This window comes from Microtus pennsylvanicus, chromosome 16 (genome assembly GCF_037038515.1).
Source record: "Microtus pennsylvanicus isolate mMicPen1 chromosome 16, mMicPen1.hap1, whole genome shotgun sequence".
Taxonomy (NCBI): Eukaryota; Metazoa; Chordata; class Mammalia; order Rodentia; family Cricetidae; genus Microtus; species Microtus pennsylvanicus.
Window position 1 is genome coordinate 12,414,297 of NC_134594.1, and position 26,860 is coordinate 12,441,156.

At 42.2% G+C, this 26,860-nt stretch overlaps 1 protein-coding gene across 8 annotated transcripts in view; it reads right to left on the reverse strand.

Moving 5' to 3' along the window:
• The window catches only part of Mecom (MDS1 and EVI1 complex locus), a 549,775-nt gene that overhangs the window by 257,432 nt on the left and 265,483 nt on the right, over window positions 1-26,860 (reverse strand). For all 8 annotated transcript variants that reach the window (XM_075951064.1, XM_075951065.1, XM_075951060.1 and 5 more), the window contains exon 2: window positions 13,364-13,707. In XM_075951064.1, the coding sequence (XP_075807179.1) occupies window positions 13,364-13,707 (344 nt within the window). The remainder of the gene's footprint in view (window positions 1-13,363; window positions 13,708-26,860) is intronic.

Consider the following 26,860-nt stretch of genomic DNA (forward strand, 5'->3'; position numbering starts at 1 on the left):
TTTATAACAAATAGCAGAGTTTAGCATGTTAGAAGTCACTGAGAATCTTCTATTCAATTTGATTCCCCAAATTTCCATTGCGCTAACACTATATATAAAATGCTACGTGTGAACAGATGACAATATGATAAGATCAGGAGATGTGTGAGCACTCATGATATATGATGTCTATATAACCTAGTGAGTTATGATACGGTGATAAAACATCACTGTCATATCATAAACCACTGAGCAGAGCCCAGAAGGAAAACCAGTTCACAAGATGGCCATGTCATTTAACAAGCAAAAGAATCTCGTGGAGGGATAAAGTATATTGCCTTCATTTAAGATTAGACATTCATAATCCATTAAGAGACTAGCTGACACAAGGTATGTGTGCTCTCTAAGTTAGTCAGGAAGGGTCCACAGCAGCGGTTCCTGAAGACCACACACAGGAACCAAAGCATTCAGACCTTCCCCAACTTCCTGACCAGACCACACACCTCCCTCCCTCCTTGCAGAACAAACCAACCCACCCATCTTTCTTACCAAAGCCTAAGAGAACAGACCTGGCAGGACAGGGGAGTACCGAGTGTCAAGTTGAGCAGTGAAGAAGCAAAGCCTGCACATAAAGTCACCGCGAGTGGACATCAACAGACTCAGGGCTGGGTGAATCTTGGAAGCTGTGTGTGTACAAGTGTGTGCACAAGCTACAAGATAACCCGAAGACTGTAGTCAGATAATACGGTCGCCCTTTGTTTCTGTTTTGTTTGTTTGTTACAGAGTAGCTCACTGGTTTAGAACTTCCTAAGTAGGCTAGGTTGACTAGTCAGTGAATCTTTGCCTTTCCCAGAGAAGGAATCACACATGTAAGCCTGTAAGTTTTTAACATGGGTTCTGGAGGCTGACTTCACGTTCCGAGCCATCTCCTGGGCATGCTCTGTAGATGCTTCAATGCTGAACCTCCCTCACCCACCCTGCCTTGTTGAAACCCAGATTCATTAGACACAAAGGTAAAGCCCCTCTTCCTCCTCCTCTTCCGTCTTGTCATGGATAAGGGACACTTACTAAAGTCTTCACTTAAGGTCTGTTTAAACTTCCTCGGTGTCTACTGATGGGAGCTGGGTCTCCAGGAAAGCATTTCTCAAGAGACTCAGAGCAGGGGTGCTATTTAACCCTTGCAGGTTGTGGTTTTGCAAACCCAGAACATTTAATTTTCTAGTTTTTTCTTCTAGATGGTGAGACGCCTCCAGAACAGAAGGCTGGTGGGAAGGGGATCATGGAGGCACCAAGCAATGTGCTATGGCATGTGCTCTATAGTTCCACACCGTGCTTGCACCTGTGTGCACCTTCTCAACATCACCTTTGCAAGACCCCTGAGGTCACTGCTGCAGTTACTCCATCTGGAGGAAAGTGGTTGAACACTTAGGTCCCGTCAAGAAGCCAGTGAATGGAATTCAAACAAAAGAACCCTTCCTCTCTACCTTACATTGTCTCCTTTCTTACCGTTTTGTGCTGTTTTTAAAAATCCTATTATATCTAAGTTCTATTTGAAGGGGCACAACAATAACTTTGAATACTGCTTTGAGGATGGTGCAGTGTTGGCTTGAACTTGGCCTACTACGGAAACAGAGAAATCCATACCCCTGCCTTTCAAAGCAGAGCTAGGAATAGCTTCTCACCTCTAGCCCACAGACTTTCTACTCAAAAGGGAGGTTTGGTCTTCAGATGACCGTTCTATTAAAACATCAAGTTCCACAGAGGGATGCACATACCAAAGTTGCTTTCACTTCAAGTCCGCAAACCACAAGTTTACAGTCATTTTACCAACAGAAACTGTAAAACAAGCACATATTTTTTACTTAATTTGAAGCGAATCCGTATTCTTCCCAGAACACAAAGACCCAAGCATGGCCTCACTATAAATAAAACCTCCAACCCGTTACCCTAGGGAGTATTCCACATGAATGAAAGGGGAGGCGGGGAGACAGAAGAAAGTCAAATGACTTTTCCAAGGTCCCGAGTTTGACTTAGGGCAAACCCTCCAGGTTCCTGGCATCTGTCCCAGTGTCCGTTCCACCGTGTCACACACGGCCCTGAAACACAAACCACTCAACACATGGTGAAGAAGTGAGCAAGGGGCGAAGCCACATGAATGGCTAGATTGTTGAAGATGGGGGCTGGGGGCTCCAGAGGAAAGGCCTGAAGGATAATACACGTTACAGAATCTATTTGCAAGTAGCTACTGCGGTTACCCATGTGGCTGCCTGAGGGGGACTGGGAGTGGAGGGCGGATGACTGACAGCAAGAACACAGGTCTCGACAGTCTCTGGAAGAGGGACACAGGAGTCACCGTGCTTCCTGGGCATCGTTCGGAGCCTTCATCACATGAAACCTGGAACACAGTCAGGAAAGCCACCATCCACAAGGACTCCTTATTCTTGGGACTCTCCTGTTTCCCCACTTTACATGATAAAATATTAGAACGTCTGCTTCTATTTGTGGGGCTCCTTTGGACCTTTCCACATCCAACTTGCATGTTTCGTAACTATCTCGGAGCCCCCTTTTTGCATATTCATATGCTGTGTACATTGGTGACATACAGAAGTTAATACAATGCGATGAAAATAACTTCGATTAAATTTACCCATTCCTTCACTACCCCGTGTGCCACCTACTGTTCACCCATGAAATACTGCAGTTCGCACATCAATAAAACTTCATATTAATATTCTCTGAGGTAGAATGACTTCATTAACCATTTTCCCCCTCTCCTGTCCTCTGCTTCCAACTGTGTTCAACTTTGGAACTTCTGACAAATGGTCATTATTCTCTGGACTAGTAAAAAAAAAAGAAAAAATCCCAAGCTTTGGGGAAACGTAGTTGGTCTAAGCCCGGGGGAATGGGGTCGTTGAATTAAATGATAAATATATGCATTTAAGGTCATTAGAGACTTTATCTCCTGTGAAGGCTGTATTTGTCAGATTGATATAATTTCTCTCAACTGAGTACTTAACTCCACGGGCCACCGTTATTATGATTATTCCTTCCCCTTTAAGTGGGAGACTCTGGCTAAAAGCACGTGTGCTCACTCTCGGGCAGCTTCCAGAGGGCTCAAGGCACACCTTTGTTTCATTTAGTATGCAGTTTTCACCTCTGACCCAAGAAATGAGGCCTGGGTTTCCTGAGCTTTATTGCCTGTTAATAGACTGCGGGCTGTGTTTTCAGCAGTAATAGAAATGGCGGACGGGCATGTCGTTTAAGAGGCTGGCAGGCTGCAGCCTGAAAGACAACGTCAGGATTCAAAGTCAGCCTGGCCCAGAAATAATAGAAAGATCACGGCGACATGAAGGAGGAAGTTTTCCATATTCCCTCGCACACGAGGCACCCTGCTGCGAAAGAGTGACTGGCCGGCTCTAGACACTTCCCCGCTGAACAATGGCAGACACCCTCGGTGGTGCTAAGTGACTGATCCAATAATTCATCTTCAGCTTACACCTATCTACATATTTGGTTTCTCCTCATTAAACTGGGAACATCAGTGGCAAACTTATAAAGTGCAGTCCTTGGCTCTCCATAAAATACACACAGATGCCCATCAGGGGCTCTGGCCTGGCCGCTGCCTTCGTGACACGTGTTTATAATTTTGTCTTTATTTTGTGTGCTGTCGTTGCCTCTTCGGGACATCTGTTCAATTAAAATGGGAACGTGTGACATGGTTTGCACGCAGCAACGTGGGAGCGCGGTAATGAAATGTTCTAAGGCTCCCGTCTCTGCTCTTAATGCAGAAGGATTTTGTGCCTTGGAGCTCTGCTGACTGAAAACTACAAATAAAAATATCCTTGAAATCACACAAAGAAGTTGACTGTTTTGTTAATAGTTAAGCGAGGGTGTTACTACCGCATATGGACGTTATTTTACATGAAAAGACATTATTAAAAATTATTTACTGCCTCACGTTTGGAAACTTACAGGAAAAGTCTGATAATATATTCAACTTGTTTATTACGACTTCATATGATTTTGAATAATACTACTTTTTCCTTTGACAAGTGCAATAAACTCTACTGGTATAGACATGGGTTGATTATCACGACTGAACTGTGTTGCTTAAAGATACATGCTGGAACAATCAGCCTTTGACGGCTGCATCTCAGTATTTACACTCACCGTCATGGTAATAACTCACCATTTCTATATTAATAAGGCAGTGAAATTTATTATGATGGTATTGAAAAGTTATTAAGTACTGCATCCCAAGTGACAAAGTACCACGGCACTGTCACTAGCCAAAAGCAGTTGCCCATCCATCACCCGCCTTTCCAGATGGCCCTGCATCTTTATCGCTCCCAGGTTGGTGACATCACCTGTTCACCCACTCAAAATTGATGATGAAAGCAAACAGATCTATCTTACTTACATTTACCAAATCAATTTAATTTTTACAGGCCGTGGCTTGGTGACATATTGACTGTTTTCCTTAATGGCATCTACCGTATTTAATGCAAGGATGTCATCTTTGATTCCTGGCTCGCATAATGTGTCATTTCATAATAAATTTTTTTCTAACATATTTACTTAATGGAAAGAATTATGATTGCTTGTCATTTCTCTTATTAAACACAATGATAATTCTTTTTCCTTTTGAGTATCTCTTTTGGAGCTGTTTTGATCCCTCTCTGATGCTTGAAAGTAGCAAGGGCTTAGATGGGTAACAGATAATGAGCAAATGCTGAACGTAGGCACAGCAGCTGTCAACCTGGGGAACTCATGAGAACTTTGCTTCGTGTATTTGTAACAACAACCACAAGAGAACCAGGTCTCCAAGAGCTAATAATTACAACAACGCTGTCAGTGGCAGCCAAAGCTGGAGAAGCGAAGTGGCACAGTGGATGGCAACAGCTCCAAAGCTAACTTTAATTTCCTTTATATTTGCTCTTTGTGCCTGCGCATGATTGTGGGCAGTTCTCGGACTGTAAGACCGCGCCATGAGACCTAACACACTTAAAAATAAGCACGGGCTCATCAAGGTGAATACAGATCTAAAGGCAGCCTAGTGACTCTCAGATCACATGCGTGATATCCTTTTTTTACCACAAGTAAAAGTTCCATGCACTGTCCTTCCAAACAAAGGCTTCTGTAACACACAGCAAGGTGGCATAGTGTGACGTCTGCACCACCAAAGCACGGTGTAGATTTACCCTGGACTGGGCAAGCACAATGGCACCAACTTTGGGTTTTGCTATTTGGCATTCATCTATGTGGCTGTGTCCTTGGGCAATCCTGGACTAGGCTTTCATTAGAGTCTGTGCATACTCATAGAGGGGCTGGGGCCAGAAGGCAAAAGACCACACTGGGGATCTTCCTGGCCTCCAAACCCTAGCTAGTAAAGGTGTACTTGGGTGAGAAAACAACTCTAAACAATCTGTAAGTATTTCTCTAAAGAGAAAATTAGGGGAGAGTCTATAAGACAGGAAACAGAGATCATGAAAGTGGGGGCAGAAAAACACTCATTAGATTTAGCAGAAAGCAGTCTCTCCCCTTCCCCAGCTATCTTGCCTATCAAGCACTGTGATTTAATCTCCTCTACCCTGATATGAAGGCTAGAGGGGACCTAGAACAAGCTCCAGCTTTACCTCATCCTCTACTAAACAAGAGGAGTGGAAGGATTAATGACTTCCTGGGGAAACCCCAGAAAGATGGAGAACTCCACCCAGAACCAACCATCCATTTGTGATCCTACAAGTGGGCAGAACTGTAAGTGCCAAAGCCCGGACTCCGGGATGATTTAGAGCCTTCCAGAAGCCATTTGAGAGATTCCTGTATAAGTGTAAAGTTATGGGTCTAGTCTAAAGAAAACAACCCCACAAAGGGCAGGGGCAGGTGATCTGTTCCTACCTGCACACTAGATTTACACCAACTCTTCCTTCTCCATGAAGATGCTTCATGGCCATGTGAGATGACTGTTCTAGCTCCACAGTGAGACACTGTCTTGGGTGAGATTTTCAGGAAAATGGGGACTCAGGCAGGCAATGCAAGACCAACAGGGATTGCTCTTTTCTTGGGGCAGCTGGTGTCTGTGTCAGAGTGGACTTTCTAATGCTAGCATTGAAGGCAATGATTCTACCAACACAACAATTTAAACAACAATAACGACAACAGCAAAGAGTGCGATGCACACCTGGGACTGCTGACCAGGTGAGGTTTCCATGCCAAGCAACCTAGGAAGGGAGACGTCGGCGGTCAAAGGAAAGCAACACTTCCCTGCAAATGGTGCCTACCACCCCTGGGTCAGCAACATGAGCTACTAGCAACAGCATTATGTATGCATACACTTCATGTCCACACAAGCAAAACTCTCTGTGTAACAGGGACAGAGATGCCATCCAGAGACATAACCCAGTCATCCTCCAGAGCCCCAAGGAAGAAGAGTGTTCTTTGCAGTTTGGCTTCTCATTGGCCAGCTAGTTCCAGACACTGGGTTACCAGAGAATGCAGAGGGCCATGCTGAGCCAACTCACGTACATGACTAAGTTATTTGTGTATGATTATATGCAGGTGTCTTCAGTGTACAAAGAGATCGGATCTCCTATTGCTAGATAGAGTTAAAGTCATCTGTGAGCTAGTCATGGTGGATGCTGGGAACTAAACTTGGGTCCTCTTAACTGCTGAGCCTCTTTCCATCCTCCATGGACATCATTTTCAAAAGGCCAAGGAACAAGGTAGATTCCCAGATCATAGGAAAGAGACTGAGAGAGTTCTGAGAGGGAGACATTTGAAAGGCATTCCTGCTGATTTTAGACCTTGAGAGAGTCAGAGAATGAGTGAAACACATAAGCAGAACATTTAAATATAATGCCAAGCATTATAAAGGGAATCCTCTTTAGATGGTTTGGAAAAGTACTGGTACTGGGGAGATGCCAGGGGGTGAAGAACACTTGTTCCTGCAGAGGACTCAAGCTTGGTTCCCACCACGCACACAGTGGTCCACACCATCCTTAAATCTAGCTCTAGGGTATCTGATGACCTCTTTGACCTCCTTGGTTCCAGGCACATACACGGCCCACTGGCATACATAGAGACATGTAACATGAAGGTTGGGCTCGTTGGGGTATCTGTCCCGCCCAGTACCCCACAGCCAGCAAGTCCCAAGGAAAATCACGGAGATCTCCATAAGTTATAAAACTGATTGGCCCATTCATTCAGTCTTCCCATTAGCTCTTGTAGCTTATATTAACCCATTGTTCTTAACTATGTTAGTCACATGGCTCAGTTCCTTTCTCAGCTGGGTAGATTACATCCTGTTCCTTCGGTGGTCTGTGCAGGAGTGAGAGAAAGGGGCTTCCTCCTTTCCAGCATTCTCCTGTTCTCATCACCCCACCTCTACTTCCTGTCTGGTTGACCCACCTATACTTCCTGCCTGGCCAATCAGCATTTATTTAAAATATGATTGACAGAATACAGACATTTCTCTCGCACCACAGACATAATACTCACACACATAAAATAAGTAAATCTTAAAAAAAATCTTAAAGGGAAATATTTATTTGGGGAGAGAATGTAAAAGTTATTGGACATGCTAATTTTTATAGTTATTATCAAGCCAATAGATGTATGTAGGCTACACAGAGGGGCATCAGACGTAACATACAATACTAATAAACCCCCAGATGACCATTTTTGTGGTTGGTTGCTTGTTTGTCTGTTTACTGGCACATGTTTTTATTATGTCACCCTGGATGTAGACCAGACTGAGCTCAAATGCATAGAGATGCCACCTGCCCTTGCCTCCCAAGTGCATGGCCAACCTCGGGTAAACTCTCAAAAGAAACAAGGTATGCACACTTGTCTGGGGGGGGGGGGCGGTTCCTAGGCTGTTCAGTGTGTATTCAGAATACTTGTTCCTGTATCAATAAAGATGACTCCCCAGAATTCAATTAGCAGACTCAGCCAAATTATTACCTGTATTGCCAGTAGCATTTGAAGGATGCAACAGGTCTGATCTGAAATCTCTTAAGATGCATATTGAGCAATGCCATAACATCTCTGAGAGAGGGGAAGATCTTGGGAGTGAGTTCTGACCCACAATACTAGAAGGAACATTCATTTGTTTTATGGGCCAGTTTGCATTAATCCTAGGAATGAATGAGCATATTCCTGAGAGACATTAATGCCTCATGAAGTAAGAAGTCACTATAGTGATCATCAATTAATAGGTACTTTGTAACTCAGGCTATTATTTGTGCTTAGAATATTTAGATATAAATATATATTGTATATATTGCACATATGTTATATATATATATATATATATATATATATATATATATATATATATATATAGACACACACACATGATAAGTTGTCTTCCTCACTAATTAGAAGCAACATCAAAAGTATTAAGACAAATAAATCCTTGGAAATCTGGTTCACTGGATATACAACGTGTTCTTATAATCCTGATGTATGAGTCAGGCATCTTAAAAATTCAGTATTGTTGGTGTTAATGGATATTCATGTTTCAGTAAACATACAGATTTTATGTTGTAGTATCTGAGATGATACCATTGTGTAACCCCAGACCCATGAGAACTGCCTGTTTTACAGTGAGATAGGGAAGGACACCTCATTGAACTATTGCATATCTAGATTACAGTCTGGAACAGAATGTATTTTCAAAGCAATGAATCAAAGCTGGGTGATGAATTTCCCACTCCAACATAATCTCTTTCCACTATCCCATCTCATCTATTTAACAGGACAAAGGAGAAATTTACTATCTACGCACATCATTATTTTTCTGTGTACAATTTTATGTATGTCTGAGTGGGAAAAATAAAAACTAAGCACATACCTGAAGTTTTAATGGATCACACAAATTTGGAGCAGTTCGACAAGATGAACATGATAGGGATTTGGCACACAGTAGGCACCTCACTAATAGGTGCACATATACTTGTAGAGTTTTAGAGTAGCCAGTGAGAGCAAAGGTATAGAAAATATGCTAACTGACCATATTTCAAAAAGGCTAACCTTTATATAGTTCTAATAAACTGCTTCGGACTTTTTAGGAGAAAATAATAAACTACTTGTCTTAGTTAGGGCTTCTCTTGCTATGACCTGACCATGACCATGGCAATGCTTTTAAAGGAAATCATTTCACTGAAATGGCAGCTTACTGTTCACAGGTTCAGTCCACTATCATCATGGTGGGGAGCAGGGCAGCAGGGAGCACGGTGGCATGTAGGCAGACATGGCGCTGGCTACATCTTTATCATGAGGCAACAGGAAGTGGACTGACTCACTGGACATGGCTTTAGCACATATGAGACCACAAAACCCACCCCCACAGTGACACGTTTCCTCCAACAAGGCCACATCTCTTAATAGTGTCACTCCCTTTGAGGGTCATTTTCTTTCAGACCACAACTATACCACTCAGATTGGTCTTGGACTTAAAAGTAAGTTTAGAAACCTATCCTAAGTCCTTGTTTTCATTGTTAGTTAGGAAACAGTCAATGCTTCCTTTTCAAATGAGGCCTCAGCTACACAATACTGAACATCCTAGAGATACTTGAGTTTCTAGGAAACGAGAAGATTTTTAAAAGTCTATCTGAGAGAGTGTACTGGCCTCTGCCCAGTGATGGCCCAGGGCTAGTCTGTGTCCTAGCCAATGGCATTTCTGTTGTTTGCCTTGTGTTCCTCCACACCCAAGAGCTAAGCCCTAAGAGCTAGAGGATTTAATCAAATGCAGTGGGTGACATACCTCAGGACATAGCGGTCACAGTCAAACCAAAATGTTTTGCAAGCTTCTCTTTATTAGATCAATACTCTTTTGGAAAAAAATAGGTCTATTACAATATCTTTGGGTTATTTTACATATGTGTGTATAGTTATATATATGTGTGTATATGTATATTTAGCTTATAAGTATGTCTTAAAAATATCCTTTTCCCTGAAATACAAACTTATAAAAATTTTCCAAAATACTATATATATGTGTAATAAATACTTAAAAGCTAGAGATACAGCTTACCTTCCAAGTGCTCATATTAGTATGTGCACACTCTAGAATAACAGATAGTTTTCACCAAAACAAAAACCAGCCAGAATTTTAGTCTTTGACTTTTAGTTTCTAGAGCTGTGATAAAACAAATTTCTGTTGCTTCTGCCCCTGAGTCGAGGCAGCTTGAGATAATACAATCTGCTTATTAAACAAAGGTAAAAAAATATGCTGAGCATTGGCAATACCACACAACTTCGTGAAACACTATCAAGACTGCACTAGGCGAGCGTAACTTTGAAAACTCTACACAAGCCTGCCCTCTTGGGTAATCTACGGAAGCCTGTATGCCACATAATTTCTCAAGCTCCTCAGTAAATGGCTTCACTGTTGCCAGTGAAACAAAATTTAAGCAACACTGAGTTGTGATTTGAAGGCTGGAGATGATGTCATGCAAGAAGAACACTCAGAGAATAAATATAAAAATCCAGAAGGATGAGAAAGGATATACCCAAGTACAAAGAATAGCATCTGTAAGAACAGCGTGCTGAGAGACGGTGGGCGCTACAAACCATGCTGGTGTGGAAGTGGTGTGGAAGCAACACACTCTTTCCTGCTCAGAGTTTATTGGAACAGGAAATGTAGGGAGGGGAGCCAAGAGGAGAGAAGGGAGCATCAGAGACATCACTGGGCTGCTGCATTAGAGCAAGGCAAGTGGCTGAAAGGAAGCCCTTCATGCAGGATCTGACATACAGTAGGCACTCAGTAACTGCTTGCCAAATCAGAATTGCCCCACTCAGATTTGCTTTAAGGAAATGTACAAGACTTGCTTTCTTTTCCACCTCTTCCCTCAGTTCATCGTTTTTAAGAAACGTGAAGCAGTCTCAGAGGAGTCGCTGTGGTTAGAACCCAATTACAGGTCTAATCAGATAAGAGGAGAATGAGCTACAATTAAAGACTCATATGCCATAAGGACAATTCGAAACGGGCACACCGGAGTGGACAGAACTCTGTGTGAAAGTGCCTGAGTTGATGGCAAATGGATTGTGTATTAACCAGATAGAGTCAAGGACTCAGCTACACCACCAAGGATAAAGTTTGACAAAACAGTGAGAAGCCTTCTCAACGGCCTTGTTCATTATATCTCTAGAGCACACAATTCCCACTCTTTAAACTGTGGGGAAGGCAAGCAAGAGGACTCAATGGGCAAAGGGGCTTGCTGCTAAGCTTGCCAACCTGAGTTTGGTTCCCATAAACGGCATGTTAGAGTCTGACTTCCGCATGTGTAAGGTGACACTCGGGAGTATATGTGTGCGTGTGTGCATACACACACGCGTGCTCACACACACACACAAATAAATAAATGTAAAAAAATTTGAAGAGGGTAAATATTAAAATGGCAAAGAACTATATACCTGGCCATCAGCTGTCTTCTAAAAAGGACAGAAACTGAGTGCCTGATCTTCAGCCAGAAAGCCATGGGCTATGTACGCATCTTGGATTCTAGGCAGTTTTAACACAATGAAGGAAATAATTTTATATTGTTTAAGGTAAATATCTGCTCGTGTGTGTGCTGTAGACATGTTCTTCCAAAAAGAAAAATAAAAATATTTTTAAATGTCCTTAAATGCAGAAGTCTATGCCCAGTCCTTGTGCACTGTATCTAAAAAGGCCCCATCTGGTACTTTTCCACCCTGCAACCGGAAGCTGATTCTACAGCTAAACTCTGTCTATTCCTAGACCAGGACTACACTCTCTGAACTCTGCAGATTTGGTAATAAAAGGTCAATGAGTTAATTATTATTAGATAGTTTATAGCCATTATTTTAAGATGAACAAAAATTACATAAAATTCACTCATATCTGCCTTAAAACGTATTCAAACTCACATATCCATTAATGATAGGGCGACTTTTAAAAATCTCTTATTGATACATGTGCCTAAAAGTAAGTTTACTAAACCACAGACTTGGCAAGGTTATATCCAGGGACAAAACTGTGGCAGGCATGCTCAGTTACAATCATGTTCAATCCAGAGCAAAACTTTTGGTATTTCAGAATGTGAATCAGGGCGGTTTTCATTATGGAATTTTGAATAAATTTTACAAGGGGACATATATAAGGCAAAAGGACAAAAAGCAGAAATTACATCCTGCAGGCATTTCTATTTAAAAGCTAAGCAGATATTCTATTAATGATCATAAATATTAAGGGAACATACCCAAATAAATCCTGTTTATCTGATTTCCATCCAGCTGAAATACTGTGGAGAGAGACTTCCCTCAAATCTCCACGGCTGTTGACCTAGGCAGAAGTCACCTACAAGATTTTCTGCTGAAGACCAGATTTTCCAGAAATTATGATGTTATGGTTTAGTCACATCAGTTTTCAAGCTCTAAACACAAGCCAGACTTGATAGCATAAGTTTATAATCCCAGCATCCACTCGGGAGGCTGAATCAGGAGGAGCCAGAGTTCTAGGCAGACCTGACCGATAACAAATTCTATCTCAAGCCATGAGAATGAAAATAAAAGCACAAATAAATATAAAGAATTTATGTACATACCAACAAACACACATACAGTGCATTGGTGCAAAATGATAAACGAACTGATAAATTTAGAACTGCAGATCAGCTAATATTATTGAAATAAAATTAAGGCAGCTATTGTGATTAACGACCTCACATGTTGGATGTTGCCTGATGGGTTCTAGGCAATGCACAGCTAAAACTAGTGACTACTTTTATAATCACTCCATGCTCTTGTTTTAATATATAAATTATGCATCAAATCAATTTAAATATAAAGAATCATCACAGATTTCAATGGTGACTGCTATGCACACTTTCAAGACGCATGTTGAATAAAAATGGTCTCCTTTGATTAAGAAGAGAAACTACATAAAAGGACGATACAGGTAAATGAAAACATGAAGCTAAAGTTTAACCAAATTGACCTATAGCTAGAAAATAGAGAAAACATATGCTTTACCCCAATCCTTCCAGACAAGCCTGCCTCACAAAAGATCACATACTATGTACACATCTCACGAGCAGCTTGTGTGCTCACACCACACGCTCTTTAAGATGGTCAGAGCCAATGTACTGAATGATAGCCCAGAAACTACAACCTCTTCCTGTCATCTTTTTAAGCTGATGGGCTGCCTCGATCATTTTTCAGTTGGTATTCCTTTTATCATGCTATTCCTTTAAGTAACACATTGCTTTATCAAGTAATGAGATCGAAAGAGAGTTGATTCTTGAACATCACCTTGAAGGCACGCTCCCATGAATGGAACACCCTCATGGCCACATGCGTAATTAATCTCTTCTTTATAGACCTGAACGCACATGTGTGCTGACTCAAGAGACATTCTTACCTCCCATCCATAGCTGGAATCTTTCAGGTCCGACCTCTGCTCTCCCATGTATGGCCCGAACTTTTCACCTATTTCAATCTTCCTCTTGGTCCATATTCCAAGTCCTGCTCCCGGCATATTTGACTCTCGAAGTTCAAACTCATCAGGAATGGGGATGTCATCGGGGATGTAGATGGGGGCTTTGTAAGGAGAGCCCTCCTTGGGAGTGAATGACCCACTGGATGTGGCAGGAGAGCATGGCTCTTGGATGTGGAGGGAGGGAACGTTGGCTACCCCATCTGCATCAGCATCGGGCATTTCTTCCAAAGGTATTTCAGAGTAACTGCCATAAGCACACTCATTACCTGCAAATAAATAAGAACTTCATGAATTTCTACTAATAAACCAGGACAAATTCCACAGGGGTATGAACCGTAGTAAAGTTGGTCGTTACAATCTGAACATAGAAGACCATTGCTAAATTGTGTCCCGTTAAAAAAAAAAATCTCTGTTATTCACAGGGGAGGAATGATAGATTATGGCTTCTGGTTTATCTGGGATAAAGTAATAAAGCAAGTGTGTTAATACTTGGATAGGCCAGCCCCACCCATCACCCACATGCAGAGCACCCGGGAGCTTATTTATCAGTCTGAATAAAGTATAGATAAGAAGTAATACAGACAACTACTGTCCCCACACCACCCTATTTATGCACCAGATCAGAAAACTGCATCAATCAATCCATGGAAGCTTCAAATTAACACAGCAGATCCTCGCGGACTCCAAAGGCTGCCACGTGTCACAAGGCTCAAATCTGTGCAGCCCTTGGTATTTCTTTGCTTCAGTAGCTTACGTTGCAGAAACTCAAAAGTACTAAAAGCTAAAATCATTTTCAAAATTAGGTAGATTTGGGGGCTACATAGCTTGCTCGATGGCTAAGAGTACTTGCTGCTCTTGCAGAGGACTGGGGGGTTTGGGTCCCAGCATGCATGTGGTAATCAGTTATAATCATTTGTAACTATAGTTCCAGGAAATCTGACACCCTCTTATAGGCTCCATCAGGCAAGCACTTGGTGCACTGGTAACCATTCACATGCATAAGACAAAAATAACAAATCCTCAGAGGAAAACAGATAGGAGGGTACCCTGGGTATACCCAAAGGAGAAAAAAATTCTCCAGACTAGAAAGTGAGAAGGTTTCAACTGCCTCTACATAGAAAAGAATCCTGAAGAGGCTGCAAGAATTCAGAAGAGACAAAGGTTAGCCTTGACCACAGAGGCTTTAGAGACACAAGAGCACTATGCTGCAGCCATCGTGAAATATATATGGGGACTCTGGGGGCTAGGCAGAGGAATAAAAAGAATAATGGCCATGCTGAATTTCCTACCAGCTGAAGGGAACTTCTGTGGCCCTTAAGCAAACAGGCATGTGTTTCTTTCTACTAGGGTTATGAACTGAAAGTTGTCTCTCATTGGTCTGACTCATAAGGGCTTCAAGGACAGAAGTAAGAAAAAGGAGCTAAAGAATACAGATGCTGATTCTGGTAAGAAGCACCAGAATGTAGGCTGGGTGGCTTATGATTCCTGTCACAGCCTTTCTAGCACAGCCTGTGTAATCCTGAGTTACTCATGACATGGAAGAGCTCCAGTCTCAGGTGAGTGACTTTTACTCTCCTACCACCCCTGCAGCTGTGTTATCAAAGCCTTCTAAGATGGGTTATTGGGCTAAGAAGTAGAAGATACATTCTACCTGCAGTTTCTTCCCTGATTCATTGCTGAAATACATAGCACTCATGAACAACTGACCATCGAGTATTAGGTCCTGCTTTTTACAGTTTCAGAAAATGCAAAGTGATAAACCACGCAAAGCTTTCTTTCAAGGAAGGGTTAGGTGTCATTTCAAACATTGAGAGGGTGCCATTTATACCAACCACATGACGGAACTACAGGGTGCAAGCTCGGGTTGGTTATATAGTTCTCAGCGTGCAAGTTCATTATCATTCAACTTCAGCATGTCCAACATGGTGAGCATTGTCACCTGCCCTCCAGTCAAGCACCTTGCCCATTTCCTCGTTCAATTAGGAATGTCACCTTTCCTTTAATTATCCACATCAGATAAAAAGTAGCTGGAGTTTGCTGTCCTTTTCTTATGATCTATTCTACCACAAAATTCGATGATTTTATCTGGTTCTTCCAATTCATTTTCACACCTGGATTTTCTAACAGTGCTTGCTCCCCACTGGTCTCCAGATCACCAATCTCTTGCCTGCAGCCCTCAATACTGAATTCACCTTCCCCGCCTACCTTCCTTCCTGTTCAGCAGACTCCAGAGGCTCCCAGCATCTCAAGTTAAAGTAGAAACTCTTCACTTGGAAACAAAAATGTCTCTTTTATAAAGTCATCCCCTCTAATTCTCAATGATCAACAGGAGTATTTGAACTGCAAACTGATCTTTGTCTTCTAAACTTGGCAAACAAGATGTTCTTCCATCCTGGCTATCTACCTCCACCCTCTGGTCTAATCAACTCCCAACTTCCAGGTCAAATTCCACGTGAGTTCCAACATGTCCCATGGCCATCTCAGTCAACACAAGCCTCTCCTTCCTCTTTAAGCTTACAGAATTTTAGCTCTCAATTTTGCAATCTAATAATATACATTGTACTCAGGATTTTATATGTATAGCTGTTTTAGCTCCAACAAGAAAGTAGGCCATAGGAAACTTAGGTGTTAGGATACTCACTTCATAGGAATTCTCCAAGCAATCTGCACATAGCTGTTTAAAGAATCCTTGTTAAATAGATTGTTGACCTCATATATAATTTTATTGACAAGTTATACCAAATCAATATTTTCCTATAAAAAAATGGAAAGTATTTTGATCCTAACAATCTTTAATAAATTAAATGGGGAAAGGTGGTGGCGCATGCCTTTAATCCTAGTACTTGGAGGCAGAGGCAGGCGGATCTCTGTGAGTTCAAGGCCAGCCTGGTCTACAGCATGAGTTCCAGGACAGCCAGCACTGTTACACAGAGAATCCCTGTCTTGAAAGAAAAAAGAAAGAAAGAAAAGAAATAAAGTGGGACATAATAGATTACCTGACTTTCCTTTCATATCTAGCATCAGAATAAGCTATTTTAATAACACCTAAAGAGGTACTATCAGGATATGAATGCACCTGAAAATTCCATCTAATTTTATGTTTCATCAAAATATTCATTAACAGTTTGAGTGCAGAAAAAAATACATAAACCATTTCCACACCAGACATAGTCACAGGGGTCTATGTGCCAGCTCCTTGGAGGACTGGAGGCAGGAGGATTCAGTAAGGTAAGTTGTTTGAGACAAACTTAGGCTATAGAGTATTACCATATCACGGAAAATAAATAAATAAAATTAAGATCAATGCCACCTCTCTAGAAGTGTAGCACTGAGCAGCCTAAAGGGAACATTATGGCATAAGTCCTCCAATGGGGCCATTGCTCATTGTGAGGATTTTATTTCCTTTGGGGAACGCTACAAAATGAATGACATCATGGGATGTACAAACGTTCCCATCTAAGAAGTAAGAAATAAAAAGGCACCTAGATAAATAGAACAATATTCTTCGAGTGGTTCTCTATGAAAAGCCAGTAACATTTCCTCTGTTTCCTCCTGAGTGAATGAGTCATACTGCGGGGTCCAGAAAACGGTCTCAGACCCTAGAGAAAGAGTGAGACAATTATGTCTGCTCTTTCCCACTTCATACAAATCCCATCATCTCCCTGCTATCCACGAACTCTCCCGGTACGGAGTCTAAACGTGGTTGCTGAGGTACCAGCTCAAGCAAGATGGCATAAAAATTAGAAAAATTTAAAGCCCAAATACAATCCTGCTAACAATGACCAAAAAAAAAATCTGATTAAGCCTAAAGAACAACTTATAGCATCCAAGCAAATGTAGGAATAAGATTCCGTTCTAATCACCCATATACAGGCTTTATCAGAGACGAAAGCCTAGGCAATTTGTCTTCCAACTACATTCAGTTAGTATCATTTGAATTAAATATAAAAAGGGCGGAGATTACAAAAATGGAAATATAAAACTGCTGACTTTTACCTATCAAAACATACAATCTAGCACTTGTAAAATTTTCAGCAGGAATGCTGTTTATCACACCCCATTGAATATTTGCATAAGTGAGAATAACTAACACCTTTATGGACATTACTCAATAACTCTCTCAAAAGCTGCTAAAACATTCCATCGACATGAAAAACAACCTCCATTATTCTATCGCCATTAGATCTCAGTTACTGGGGGAAATTGGTAGATCTATTCCCTGGGCTATAGCTGTAGCCAATTAAAGATTTCCTGGCTATTGCTCTGGCAGACTGGGCACATTTACAATAGGTAGGTATCAGGTAGGGAGTGTGGCATACATCAGTGGGCCCATAAAGATAAATAACCCTTGTAACCGTGGAGCTGAGCTCCTCAACTGTAATTTGCCTCCTGCATCCTTCGGTTGTATCATTAACTCAGTGAGGACTGGGAGAAAAGCTTGTTGTTGGACTTGAGGAAATGACTTGGGAAACACTCCTGGAATCCAAACTCTTCGATTCAAATTTTAAGTATTCTAATATCCAATGACACAAGCAACAGCCTACACTCCTCAGAGTCTACGTAGTTCTGTGGCTGTGTGAGTAACTATCCAGGTTTCCAGTTGGGATGAATTTCATTCTGAAAATATCAAAATCCAAGGAGGAAGTTGAAATGTAACACTGATAAAAACAGCATCTGGAGCTGCATCCATACTTTCCAGGTCTGACAAACATGAGGAGAAAAATAATCCTCCTTACTCAAAGGAAGAACCTAAGAGTCCAAGGCACTAAATAGGATGCCGACAGCCGGCAACTGCTCAAACCCACGCTTGCTTTCTGTTTCTTTAAAGCTAGAAGTCTAGGAGTTTGTCTCATCAAAAGAATGGCTCTTGTGTAGGTAATCTGTGGTCCAGCCTTTTCACTTGAGAGTTCATTGCAAACAGTTTTTCTTTATTCCGATTTTCTAAACTCACATGCAATCGCTGCATATACTTCTATTATTGGAATCTGCAATAAGTGAACGGTTTCTATAGTATTTATGCTGCTTTTGGTAGCAAAGCATCAGCAAAATGAATACCATTTATACAAATATTTTCATTCACCCATTTCAATTTCCTTAGATGGGATCCCTACTAAAAACTAAATAAAACCTACTGAATACTGGCAGTTTCTTTTCCAAATGCATTGATCAATTTTATACTCCTACCAACCACACTCACGGGCACTCCTATGTCCTGTTTTTCAGTTTTATCAGTAGGAAGATTATTTATCGGTAGTTTCTTTAATTTGTACTTTAGTGATTACTAAGATTAAATATTGTATTAGTCACTCCTACTTCTTCCATTAAAACATATACATTGCTTTGTCTCGGTTTTTAAAACGGGCTTCAAATCTGTTTTATTAACGATACACAAATTAGCCCTTTGATGTGCTTTTATTTATTTTTTCTATAATTTGCCCCTTGATTCCATAAAATAACTTTTTAACTTTGGTGGGACCAAGTTCACATTGTCTTCATGTTTTACATTTTCTTAGAAACTCCTCACCTATTCTGCCAATGGGTGGGACATTCTCTCATATTTTCTTTGAGTTTCATAGTTGCTTTTCTTCCAGCCTTGGATTACCAGTGATTTACTACTGAGTGAAAAGCAGAGGAAAAATGATTTCATTTATTTGAGCTCCCGTGAACGGCAGGCTAGGAAAAAAAAATGCCATTTCACTCATAATTCTTTGGCCCTCATTTGCAAGGCTGGCCTAAAACGCTTTCTCTTTTTGTGGGATTCGTATAACTCACCATTTGTTTCTCTTGGCTTCTCTGCTTAGTTTAACTGAAAATCTTCTGGGCAGATGCCATTCAAACTCCTGAGTTTCAACCCAATACTAGTGTTTAATGGCCATTGAACAGCTTATCACTCCGTGTTGTCCTTATTGAGGGTAGCGGAAATGTTTTTCCTTTCTGCTTACCATATCAGTTCATTGATAGAAACTGTTCAGTGACTAACACCAAATTAATGCTAATATTCAAATCGCATAGCTCTAGTTTAGCTATAAAGTGGCATGAGCAAACAAGAAATCATATTGACTTGGCTGAACAAACTTGTCCATAATACACGTATCCACATGCATCTGCTAGTGTGTGAGTGGTGTGTGTGTGTGTGTGTGTGTGTGTGTGTGTGTGTGTGTGTGTGTGTGGTGTTTAGCAGCTCCCTAATCTTAAAAATAGGCTGAGACAGAAACACGATTTGAGATCTCAGGCAGACTGGTTGAGATCATAGCTGCATAAAACAGCTGCCAAGAGGAGTCCAACAAGGGAATTGAACAGATTAGGTAACTCAGAAATTTAGACATTTCCCCCCATTATGTTCCTCATTGCAGTTTTGTAATAAAAACATGAGCAAACTTCAAAGGAAGTTCTGTAGTAAAGGTTAATTGCTACTAAAGAAGAGGGTGGGCCCAAGCGCCGGTACTTTGTGCCCAACTCACAGGCAGACAGGAAGGATTACACGTGGCTGAGCACAGAGGATGTGCGCCCAGCTTTAGGAGAGGAGGCCTGGCCAAACCTCAGAGCCCCACCAGGGACCTCCAGGGAGGACGTGAGCTTACGGACACAAGCCTGTGAGTCCGTGCATGCTTACCAGTAGCCAGGGGAGGGAGGAGAAGACTACAGTTTCCTTTCCAAATTCAAACAGGACATGCTCTTCTTCCCTCCTCAGGACAATTCCAGAGTGGTGACAGAGGCATGTTTCTGAGAAAGCAAAGGCCCTCAAGGGGCCAACTCTTCTCCACTAGCAAGAAAACGTGCAGGGTTATGGGGGAAAGGGAGGAGCCCAAGTAATAGCACATGAATGAACGGAACAAAAGAGGAGGCAATGAACCGGCCATTGAAACACGCTGTGAAAATGTCCCCAAGAAAATGAAATTTAACATCCCCATGAAATGAGGAAAGGAAGCTATAAAAGTGAGGAAAATAGATTGTTTTAAAAAACTGACAGGAGCTGCAAAGAATTCTGTTAGAATCTAGCAGCCCGGGTTCCCAAACAGAGGTATCTCCTAGACAGGTCACTGTCCTAGAGAGGTCATTGTCCCGGAGAGGCCACTATCCCAGACAGGTCACTGGAGGACAGACTTCAGAGCACCATGCTCTCAGAAAAGGATGAAGAGAAAACACTCCTCAACGACATGTTCCTGTCCCTACTTGTCCCGTCCGAGTCTCTACAGCGTGTTTGCGACACAGCCGCCAACATGGCTTGGCGTGTGGAATTTCTTAATGGTCTTCCAAGCTCTTCTGCACTCCCGGCCTTTCTGTTAGCCTCCTTGTTCTGACCTGTTTCATCTCTTCCCAGGAGGCCTCGCTACCCACAGAACCCCCCTAAACGCTCTTCATCAGTCTGCTATCAAAAGACCCAGAATTAAAGAGGGTTGGGAGAGGTAGCAAAGGAAATGACCAGAGCACCAGACGGGTTGAAATCAAGGGACGCAGAGAGAACAAATATGTATTTTTCTCATGTTGTGACATAACTCTTTGCCTTCTCTGTGGCTTCTAAAGCTTGTTAAGAATTTTCCCACCACCCTAGGAGTTCCACAGACATTTCACAGAACAACACAGTTTGAGAATTAAATGGGTAGCTCCTCCACTCTTATGAGATAGGCTGATCTGCTTCCAGAAGCTTCTCTTCAGAAATGGTGCTGCGAATTTTTTTTTCAAATGGTTATGGAAAGAAATCGCTAGGAAATTCATAGCTGAGGTTCAAGCAAAGCCCTTTGGCATCTGTTTACCGACTCCAAGACAACCAAAACAGAGACACTAAAGTTTTGTGAGTCGTGCCGTGAGAGAAAGCATGACCAGGTTAACGTTTGCCATTTTCTGGTGTGAGGGAGCCTAGTGACCCCTTCCTACTGGAAGGCCAGCTAGGACCAGACTCATTACATGCCAGACAGTGTTCCTTCCATAGTACAGTCATTTGCCTGAACTCTCTTTTAGCAATACAAATTTTCAAGAGATTTTTGGCGACCTCTGACCCGATAGCTTTTTTCATAAGCCTTTTATATCCCCAAAGTGACTTTCCTTCAGATTCGGTTAAAGTAAAGCAGAATTGTCCCGTATTTCCGTCATAACCTACTGGCAGGTTCCTTCTCGGGCAGCTGCAGTGATCAGAGCACAGCCTCGCAGCATGCAAGCCCTATCTCCAGCAATTATTTGCCAGCGTATCTAAAAGAAGGCAGGCATTTCCTGCTGCACACAAATGGGACACTCTTATCTAAATCACTGTTTAAACAGGTATTTAAGAAAACACTATCCCAGGCAGGAATTTACTGATGACGGAACACATTGGTTTAGGGCTGGACGCGATGGTTTCGGACTAGCCATTGTCAAGAAAGGAAGTATATCAGCATGAGGAAGGTATAGAGAATATTTCACAACTCCCCAGGGGTCAAGATGGAGGACCATAAAGCTTGGGAAAGTGGCGGTGGAAGAGGCAAGTTGCACAGAGGTCTCCACCTGGTAACACCTCTGAACTCTGGTGCCGCCTGAGAGAAGAAGAGGTGGGATCTGTAGTTCACTGTAGACCTCAGTTCTAACCCCATGCACTAAGCATGGTGGGTAAGGTCATGTTCAGGTCCATTCCATTGGAGCAATAATGAAAACCGGGGAATGCTCAAAACTTGGAATGTCAAAACCTTCGAAACTGTATTTCCTGGAAAGACACTTTGAAAACCGATTGGCTCTCCCACAACCTGTAACCTAGGAGAAAGTGTACTCTGGCTCCCCAGCCAGGCTCTAACCAGTGAGACTGGAATTTATTCCCAGTAGAGGCTTATAAAGCCGGGCTGTTGTTTTCACATTAAGTACACTGCCCTCTGGTGAGGGCTGTGGTTTCTCTGTGGGCAGAGCGTGTGGTTTACTATGGCTAATTTGTTTATGTTGTTGAGGGTGGTTTCAGGGGAAAGCAAGCTAAGGAGGGTGCCGATTTGCTTCTTTACAAAGAGTGTTTCGAGGTGGCGGAGACATGCGGGAGCATTAATGTGCCTGCGTTGATGGGCAGAAGTTGGTCTCTTTGGCCACAGCTCTGCTTCACTTGGTTCCGCTTGTGACCCGAGCGCCCTAGCCTGTCTATTAGGGTTACCTAAGTGTGGCTTGGTGGCTTTTAGCAGAAGAGCCTTCTAGTCTCAGAAGGAGAGATCAAACCTCAGGAACTAAGGGTAAAGGTAAATAAACAGTCCGGTCGTACATTCCCTAGCAAGGAGACTGAATTCTAGTATTTCCTGGGAGAGGAGAGTTGGAACTGCCGCGAGAAAATGAAGATCAGGAAGTAGAGGAATTTGAGAGCCCTCGCTACACACGGTGGGCCAAGATGCTTTCCTGAGACGGGAGTAAGTGAGTTCAGGCCCTTTCCACGGTAGACCCAATGAAGACCTTCCCTGCTGCTGAAGAACAGAACTTCCTTCCAGCCAGAAGTTCCACATAAAGAAAATAATTATGCGTGCTGGGCAGAAGAGGGAGTTGTGGCTTGCTGATAAGCAGCGATGTGAGCGACCAATTAAACACTCACATAACCGCACCACTGGCTTGATGCGAAGCCGAGCACCCGGAAGAATGAAATCTCGTTAGACTCTCAAACTTAGGCTACTTTTTAAATGAGACATAATTCTTGTTGCCACAGGTTTGTTAATAAAAAGACAGCAGAGATTTGTGTCATAAAGCAACATGATGGGGAAATTCCATTCCGCTCTTCCAGCTCAGACTCTGCCCGTCATCGCAAATAGAGAAGCTTTGGTGTAAAGAAGTCTCGATTCTGCCGAGGAGCGCAGTCTGGGGCCCCATCCGACACTCTAAAGGGTGCCAGACTGAGTTTCCCAACACATCACATGAAATGTGAAATCATTCAAAACCCGGGAGGGGGGGTGGAATATCACTGAATCACTGAAAACATAAAGGACAACGTTTCTGTTTAATTTGAGAAAACATTATACACTTTGTAAAAATTGTTTTCAGAAAAATGTGAACAGATGTGTTTGTGTATGGTGTGTATATGTATATGCATACCAGCTGCACTTCTGATTGGGAAGGGGTAATTTCCAACATTGCTAAGTGGTAACACAAGCTAGGTATTCAAGGGCATGATATAATATGACAACTTCATAGACTACCACACTGTGCCTGGAGTCTGGGAACTGTCATTATCAACACGTGTAATAACTAGTAGCATTAGGTGGTCTGTATAGTATCCTTCCTGCCTAGTTGAGTCACACAGTCTGAGACAGTTGACGGGCACCAGGCAGCAGGTCCTAATGACAACCGACTTCTTAAGAAAGGCATCCAGGGCCTCTTCTGAATAAATTACTATAGTTTATAGCAAGAGAAGATTGTAAATGTTTGTAAAACTAAATTTATTTACAAACTGGGTCTAATTTATTTATATCGCCAGCACAATAGGCTTTTGCTGAAATATTTATGCTGTCTGTACTTCGGCCTCACTAAACTCTATCACAGTCATAAACACGGTTGAAAAATTATTTGCAGTTAGCAGGATTTAAGCCGCCCATTATATCACACGCTGGTGCCAGCAAACTTTTCTCTGGCTGAGAGAGTTTCCTCCATGGAATAAATATACATTTGACTTTCAAAATCTTTGGTGGGCTCCATACTATGAAAAGTGAGGGTTTAAACGGATGTTCCAGGCATTACCAGGACCATATGAACACTTCCGGAGCACGTTCCGATTGGAATTCTGTGGAAAGACTGCAAAGGGGTCCAGGTTTAAATCCCTTCCTAGCATTCAAGGGTGGGGACTCAGACAACAACTGTCAGGGTCGTAGCCCTCGCCAAAGATGCTGTCATTCAGGCTTCCTCGTCCATCCATTTGCAAGTATGTTTTCCGTATCACATTGTGATTGGAGCATCACAAAGTTGCTAGAACAGATATGGAATACAAGGCAGCAGAGATTCTCCCACCGGGTAGCTTAGCATTGACAAGCAAAGACTGGGACGGTAGGAGGTATTCGACTGAGCAATAGAAAAGGACTAAGTAGATCTTAGGAACAGGGAAGAAAATAACAAGACATGCTTCTAAGTTCCTGTGCAGTTGGGCATCTCCAGCCAGAGACTGATGAAAACCATATGCCCTTGGCCTTTTGTATCTCCAGACTCCTCCCATCCAGAGATTCAACCAACAACAGATGGAAGATATTCACACATATGGAAATGTCTCCACTGAACTCACACTTTCTCTTCCTGTCATTGTTCCTAAGCAATTCAGTTTAACAACAAGCATTTAAATAGCTCAAGCACTGCGGTAGCCCTTGGAAGTAACCTAGTGATGACAAAGTTTACAGGAGGGATTGTGCAGGTTAGAGGCAAGTGCTGTTATTTTATTAAAGAGAGAAATACCAAGGGACTTTGTCTCCAAGAGTCTTCTCCACCCTCCCCCCCACCCAGGTCCCAAGGAACAAGAGTATGTGCCAGAGTGTTGCTTTGGTTTGCTTAAGAATAGACTTCTTAACCCTGTCTCAAAAAAACAAAAAGAATAGACTTCTTTTTATTTCAAAGTAGAAAAATTTTATTCATATATATTTTAGACTATCACCAAGCTCTTGTGAAGAGGAACACGGGAGCTATTGGCTTTTGCTGAGGCTACAGATAACTCAGAAAATGGCGGTCCCAGCAGGTTCTCAAGAAGTGACACATTCAGTTACAGGGTTAGCCGAGAGAAAACTGGTCAGAGGAGGGGGTGTCACTGTGATGTAACTGACAAGCACACTCTGTCACAGGACAGACTTCACGGATATGGACTGTACATCCAATGACATGGGACTGCCTTAAAGTAATCAGTGTAGGCCCCAACTGCTGTCAATAGTCCAAACTATGACATCATCTTCCACTACAATTAGACGCCGCTCCATATAGACCAGGTGTGGGTTTAATTGACCTCAGAAGAGTGGATGCACTGAGAGAAACGGCTGACCAGAGTAGCCTGAAAGCTCTGTCCATCCAGTACAAGAGTTGGCAGAAAAAATGGCAGCCCTGCTGCTCACTGACGACCCATACTACCATCAGATGATGGGTTCCACCCCGGTATTGCCTACAGCTACCTACAAGCCAAACGTAACGACAACTAACTAGAAAGGCATGCCTGAGTGCTTTTGTCATTTTTTTATGGGATGTAAAGATCATTCTGAAGGACTTGCTTAGCCTGATAAATATTTTTTTAACAAGCTTTTTGTTTCAATAGGGTACAGCTACAACCTCTAGATTAAATAAAATCTGGCCTCACGCTACTTAACGAAGGTAACAGATCCAAACACCCATTTTCTGAGTCAAGTACAATGACATACATAAACGGTCGCAGCATCAGAGAAAGAAAGGTAGGAGGATCACTTGGACCCAGCAGTTCAGACCTAGCTCGGCAACATGAGTGAGACAATGGAGAGAAGAATATCTATTTTTCAAAACCTTGTAGAATCCATCTCTTAGGAAGACAGACAAGTATGAGCTTTTTCACTGAAGCATCTGACCCTGCTGACTGAGACACGCTGGCGATAGATTTAAGTCCATGTAAATCTGGGTGGATCAAGACTATTCAAGAGAAAGATTCTGTCATGTAACTCTATGAGGAGTAACACCTGACGTATGCAGAATTATGCATGCGTGATTATGCGCGCCCCACTTTTTTGCTGTTATAGTAGGTCTCCTTCATTCAGCTTTTTAAATACTTGATATCACTCTTCGGTCTCAGCAACTGTGATCCCACATAGATTCAACACGCCACAAAATATCAGTCATTCAGTCAACAAGATTTGTACATGCAAAGCCCCATGGGTCCGGGGAAGGGGGTCACAAAGAAGAATCAAGTGAAATTACTGATTGGAAAGGACTTAGACCCTTGACAGGCAGAATGAGTATCTATAAACCTTGACTAAATAAAGTGCAGTGAGTGGTAGAGAAAACAAGGATTGTACCCATCAATCCATGAGTGATCTTCCATTTCATTACTAGAGAATGAAAGCCAAAGATGGCTAAGTATTCTATTTATGATAAAGACAGACAATCAGGAGGACTTTGACACAAAGAGTTATAGACTGTGGCCGAGCCTCTGAGAGGTAATGACTTTTAATTGGATTGAGTTTATCATACTTGCAGGGGTGCAGCAGACACAGAAGGAAGGATTAGCATGATTTCCACTTTCTATTATTTGGCATAATGAGCAAACAGAGGGTGGTCCTCATCCCTGGTACACATTATAAGCCATAGGAGATGCTTAATATGTCAAGTTTGAGTAGTACTGAACTCTCTTCTATAAACATATCTATTTGGACATAGCTAAGTCAAAATAAGTCACCTGGAACAAAGGTCAGAGGTCATTAATTTGAATAGTACTTGGGATTTATGAATTTTAAAATTAATCCTCCCGGATCTCTATCCCATTTCAAACAGTAAGACACA